Here is a 6,600-nt window from a genome sequence, read left to right as displayed (position 1 = left end):
ATTAATGTCCTTCAACGTCATTGGCCATCTGTGTGTGTGTGTGTGTGTGTGTGTGTGTGTGTGTGTTGGTCTTGTGAACAGTCTGCATGAATTTGAGACAGTGTCTACGTGTGTGCGCGCGCGTGTGCGCGTACGACAATGTGTGAACTATTTCACCATCGCATCATGTCCTTTTAATCACTCAGCTAATTAGCAGCTGCCAAGCATCTACATCTTTAAACACACACACACACACACACACACGCACCCGACTTGCTCGGATCACATGGAACAGTGCTGATCAAACAAACAGATGCGTCCTCCTCCATGATGTCATTTCTTGTGCTCATCTGCTGACCTCGGCTGACCTCGCTCAGCCTGTTTACATTAACAATTGATCCTTTTAAACTCACATAACCACTGTAAAAATATATTTTCGCACTGCACACGTGATGGCTCCCAGAGAGGAATCATCTGGGAGGAAAAGAAAAAGTCTCTAGAGGATTGAAACTGAAGAAAGGACTGTCAATATCAGGGTAATAATATTTGCTTCGAATTGGTCTTTTAAAATATGTTTCATATCTGTCTAACCTCTAAAACATTGGCTTGATTGTGTAAATACTACAAGTAATAAAAGTACTACAGTGGTTGTGTATGGAAAACCTATAACCAGAATTGATTTCAGTGTTAAATTTTGATCACATCTGACAAGCATGATTAAATAAGAATAAACAAGACACACATTACGATTGTTGAGCGGATTACAAATATGATTTGGGCGTAACTGATCCTGTCGAGTTAGACTGTTCCAGTTTAAAGCATACAATAGGTGGTATTGAAGATTCTGATGAAGTCCCGCATTAAAATGACTGTAATTGCCTGAATATGCCTGAATAAAGACAATGTTTATCTATCGAGATGATAAACATTAAAAAGGTGGTGGTTGTATTATAACCTAGGGCTTGACATTTACATATTCACAACAGCAATTGATCTTGATGTTTAAGACTGGACCACATCATGTGTGCGATTGGGAGAAATATTTATTAAAAACACAACTGGGCAAAAACCACAAGCAAATGTTAAACTGCAAAGTCCTTTAAGTATGCGGCAATTACTCTGCAATCCACTTCATCAGGTTTTAATACAAAGCCGCAGCTCTCCATGCATCATCTCATCCAAATTTAGCATTTCTTCTCCACCTTCCCGCATGGATTCCGGTGTTAAGTAGTGAGACCAACTGTTTTTCATGAATGTCTGTTTGTATTTTAGTATAAGAACATGTTGAAAGTGTGATTTTGGCAGTTGCTGAGCGACGTGAATCTAATAAAAGTCTACCTATTGCCCAGATTATTTTCAAAGCATTTACTCAGTCATTCAATATGTGCTTTCCAGATGCCAAGACTAACAATGTGGTATGTTAGTAGAAACAGTTGTTATGTGTGGCGTATATATATATACACATATACACACACATTATAAAGACATATAAAAAGTATAAAAAGTAGTCTGCTTGGAACAAATCCTTTAAATAAGCATCTACTTCTTCTATCTCATTAAAAAAAATCAATCAAAACATTTTGTTCATTTCTTAAGTCTCCTACTTCACTGTAAAGTCCATTCTCAGTGTACGTGCGCTGACGGCTTTACGTTTCTACATCACACGTGTGTGAGTTGCAAATTGGACCATATTTGCGATGTCATAAATCATGCTCGTAGGCCGAATCTATGAATATATGAGCTCCGAGAACTACTTTCACCAGATGAATGTGACAACATCCTTCTAGTGTCAAATTCTGCACATACAATATTCTGCACATACAATATTCTGCACATACAATATTCTGCACATACATCATTTAAACTTCACACTGTAGGAACAAAAAAACACTGATTTTTGACTGGAGTGGGGTCTGTTCCCATCTTAAGGAGAGCAGCCTAATCACATGTTGCCTGATAATTAGGCTAAACTGTGTCTTCTCTTCATGATTCACTCTGGCATTGTGTTTATTATGTTGTGTATCAATCAATAGTGACAGATGCGCAATCCGTCCTGTTTACATCCTTTTCTGTCTACACAGAAGCAGCTGATAGGAACTAGTGTTTATCATGTCAATCAATATTGATTTAAGGTCGATGTAGGGCGACTTAGAACAATCTGTATGGCTGCATTGATCTCACCAACGATTGCCGTCATTTTTCTCTGGATTGGGTTGGACTGGTATGGACAGACAGACACTGACTGGCTCTGTTTTTAATGAACACGAGACCCTGTTATATCCATGAAAAATCTGAGTTGAGGGTATGTGTGGAATCTAACTAATCACATATCTCAATCCTCTCATAAATAAGGTATAGATGGATCTCTCTTTCGCCTCCCTCCTCCACCTACCTTTTCTTTCTCTCTCTCTCTCTCTCTCTCTCTTTCCTTGTTTCATTTATTTTTACTTTTCATTCTCTCCTCTTTGTTTCTTCCATTCTGTCTCTCCTTTTAAGTCCACCACTATTGACACCTCTTTTGCCTCATTCTTTTCCTCACTCCCTTTCTTTTGTCTCCTGTGTTGTCTTCCCTTCCTTCCAACTCCATCATTCCTTTTTTCTCCCTCTTTTCTCGCCCTCTCTGTCTCCTCTTTTCCATTCACCCTCTCTCTGTGCCTTTATTTCTCTCCCCCCTTTCTCGTCTTTATCAATCATCTCTCAGCTCCTCAGATCTCGCTGCCCTGCTTCTTTTCTTTTGCTCTCTCCATCTCTCTGATGTGTTGCCGGGCTGTTGCCATAGCAACATGTGATTTGGGACACTCTGTACACTGTCTCGGTTGGGTGTGCTTGTGTGCGTGAGTTGGGGGTAATAATGTGTGTAAAAGAAAGAAGAAACGTGTTGAAGTGAAAGTGAAAACTACATTTATGAATGTGAGGTGGAGTTAAAGAGAGGTTTATGTGTGTTTGCTCAGTATGAATATTAAAAAGATTAACCGAAAAGAAATAATCACTCAGAGCAGAGTAGACAGTGATGAATACATTAACCTTATTCAGTTGGTGTCGAACAGGAGGAGAGGGGGAGGTGAGAAGAACTGATGAGGGAAGAAAGGGGAAGAAAGGGGAGGAAAGGAAGGAAATATGATGGAAGAAAGGAGAAGATCCATCTGACACCAGAAGTAAAAATTAGGAAAGACATCGAAGAACCCTAAATGTGCATTCTTGGAAGAGAGAAGGTTTTCACAGGAGAGGAGGTGAGAGCGAGAGAAGGTTAAGGCAGAATAGAGGCCTCAGTGTGTTGGTGTACCAGCGCAGGCCTGGTTGCCTGGTAACGGTTGCAGGGTAAAGTCTCAGCAGTCTGATTGGAAGAGTGTGCTGTGACTCAGCCTTATGTTGCACAGCCATTCCTCTGTGAAAAGCAACAGAGGTCTGGAAAAAATGTAAACCCAGTAGTTGAGCAGAAAAAGGCTGGCGACACCTTGCTTTGTGCTCATCAGTCAAACCAGTGAGGCGTCACAAGGATGGGTGGAGCTATGGTCCAAACTGTGGGTGGAGCTAATGACAACAGACAGCAATTGTTCCAATGAACTGCAGTTGCTGTTTTTGCTGCGCACTGTAAATAATGAAGCATCATTTTTATAACTACTGTATATAATGTGAAGGAAACATTCACCAAGGCTTTAAATGCAATAACTATAATGGTACAGACACCCTGTGTGAAGAATAAAAAATACTTTCTTGTGGAAGGCTTTATACACCTAAAAGAATAAAAAAAGCTAATTGTATTATATATATATTATAATGAACAATGTATAAACTTAAAAGGTCCAGTGTGTAATATTTAAGTAAATTTATTGGCAGAAATGAAATAAAATACTCATGTTTTATTATTAGTGTTTNNATAAGAATTATTGTGTTTTTGTTATCTTAGAATAAGCAATTTTGTCTATAGAAGGAGTGGGTCCTCTTCTACATACAGACAAAAACCAAACACCAGCCCTAGATGGGGCCTTCCATGTTTTTTGTGGCCACTGTAGTTTCTCCTACACGCTTGGAAGACTGAGCTGTATTCAAATGGTTGCAATCTGCAACTATACCACTAGATGCCACTGAATTTGACACACTGGTGTGTTTAAGTGGCTCTGTTCCCTTGTGAATGTAAACCACAATTTCAGAAATTAGACTCGGTCTTCATAGTGTAAGGGGTTTCCATGAGCAGACTCTCAGAGCCCCCATGAGAGACAAGACACACCTGGGACACTGTTGATGAGGGTGAATACACTACGCACCCACCACTGCAACCTCCACACCATTTCTTGTTGCTGCTCTATTTGTGTTATGACTGACATTGATCTAATGTACCCAATCAGGTCATCAAATCAGCACAGAGGCTTTGGTGAGGGGCTACTTACCAGTAAAGATGGGGCAGAGCTTCTCCCAGCAGGTGATGCCACCCTCAGAGGTGAACTGACCCAGGGCGACCTCCAAGAAGAAGACCGGCAGACCTCCGCCAAACAGGAAGATGAAGTAGGGGATGAGAAATGCACCTGGGTGGAAGGGAGGAAGGATGGAGCAACAGCAGGAAAGATGACCGAGAGAAAATGACATTCAGGAACGGGTGAAGACAAGATGGAGGGAGGAATTTATAGATGAAGAGCAGGGGGATCAAGCATATAGGAGGGAAAACATAATCAGCATGAATTCAAAGAATAATGTCACAAAACAAAGCAGGTTTCATGAGCAAATCTTCCTTACATGTAAATAAAAAGTGATATTTGAATGCCTTACCTCCACCATTCTTGTAGCAGAGGTACGGGAAACGCCAGACGTTCCCTAAACCAACAAAGCCGCCAGCCACAGACAGAACAAAGTCCAACTTGCTGGCCCACTTCTCCCGCTGGGGGTGTTTGCCCTCTGCCTCGTCTTCAGGCCGGGTGCCAGGGCTCTTACCAGGAGATGGCTTCAGAGTGTCCTTATGGAAATCCTTCAGGCACTGAAGTTTCTCTTTTTGAGCCATTCTATAGAAACAGAAGACATAAAAGAATCCAGTGAGAATTGGTTAAGATTCATTTTTAACATAAAATTAAATATTGCTTTCAATACATTAAAAGCTTAATAGATTTTCAGATTTTAACAGAACCACTTCATGGTGTGTGGCGACCTGCCAAAGTGGATGGTAGACCAACACAGGAGCCACAGCCAACGATTTTCCAGTGGCTGGTGGTAATAGTTTCTCAGTTTGTGTTCAACAACTCAAATTAAATGGAATTCAAACATGAATACATGTGCTCAAAAGGAGAGAGAAAAAATAAAGACGGAGGAAGTTAACCTTAAAAATTAAGTATTCGTATGTGATTGTACTGTATACTGTGTAGGAGCTTTTCTATGTGCGCATTACTTGCTGCCTAGGTGAGGGACATTTTCAGCAAAGAGTCAAATGTAAAGTCAAATATAGAAACAAGTATAGCTGTAATGGGAATAATATATAATAATCTTATAGATGTATAGCAAAATCTGTAACTAACAGACGTCAGTTGCACAATAAATATCTCTTGATCATTCAGTAGAGTAAACATACCAAAATATTAGGTCCAAGTAAAGGGTGTAATTCTGATTTTCCCGACTTCCATCAACATAAAGAGTTTGTTTTTTGCGATATTTAAAGCAATGGGTTATGTTTGAACATTTTTTTCCCATACCTTCAAAACCATTATTTTGGATCAGCTTCCTATAACAATTTCCTGTTTGATTTGTTTCTCTTTACTGTAAGCCCTCCATTACAAAGTGATTTATACCAGTGAGGTCTGAGTGTACAAGTGGCAACAGACATAGATAAACTATGCTCTCCTTAATTATGCAAACTGTTTGTGCAAGCCAGCACAATATCATTTCCTAACCATGCTCTTGGCTTCACTGCTGTGATACTTGGTGTCAAAACAAGTGGATATAGCCTGCAATGACATCCATTCATAGATTGATTTCATTATATTACAAATCTGATTATTAACTTTCTCTGGGCCAACACTGACTATAAAACATAACCTGCAAACCCAGAAATAGCAGTTGATCCTCATTTGACTACTCTCTAAGGCTGTAATTTTACCTAATGTGTTTTTTCTTCATGCCGCACTAGAAAAGCTTGCCTGAATCTTTGTATTTGGCTCATTTATGCTTTTACTACTCAGTCAGGTTTTTTAATGCCAGCTCAGATTAAATGGCGTCATTGTAACATGGTCAAATTAACTAAACTGAATAAGGGGCACCCAACAGAAAACCCGTTGTTAATCTCTGAGATAAAAAGAAATCTCTCATCAAAACGTTTTTTTATTAGCAAAGTGCAAAGGCCTCCACCACCTACGCATAAACCCTCGGTTGTGTGCCATCATGTCAAACACTGCCATGATAAGGGCTGTCCCAACTCCAAATGACTGCTCTGATCACTTCTTCAAAATCAAGGCAAACAAGCTTCACTCCGTGATTTACCTGCTCTGAATGAGAGTTCCAGCTAATTAAAGCCAAACAGCTTTAAATTCAAGTTGAATTGTTTAATTCAGGCCTCTTCAGTCTTATATCCCTATATGAGTGCAGCATTCTAGTGGTCTAAGGGTAGATGTAATGAAAAAATTCAACTCTACCCTCTTTCTC

The 6,600-nt window shown here is 39.8% G+C and overlaps 1 protein-coding gene across 1 annotated transcript in view; it reads right to left on the bottom strand.

Moving 5' to 3' along the window:
* The window catches only part of LOC118328390 (sodium- and chloride-dependent taurine transporter-like), a gene marked incomplete at its 5' end in the record, with an annotated part of 23,863 nt that extends 18,890 nt beyond the window's left edge, over positions 1-4,973 (bottom strand). Inside the window, 2 exon segments of the mRNA XM_035662106.1 lie at positions 4,368-4,502; positions 4,744-4,973. Of these exon segments, the coding sequence (XP_035517999.1) occupies positions 4,368-4,502; positions 4,744-4,972 (364 nt within the window).
* Positions 4,974-6,600: the final 1,627 nt, after the last annotated feature.

This window comes from Morone saxatilis, unplaced genomic scaffold (assembly GCF_004916995.1).
Source record: "Morone saxatilis isolate NCDOM2014 unplaced genomic scaffold, NCSU_SB_2.0 Contig18, whole genome shotgun sequence".
Taxonomy (NCBI): domain Eukaryota; kingdom Metazoa; phylum Chordata; class Actinopteri; family Moronidae; genus Morone; species Morone saxatilis.
This window is presented reverse-complemented; position numbering and strand designations above follow the sequence as displayed.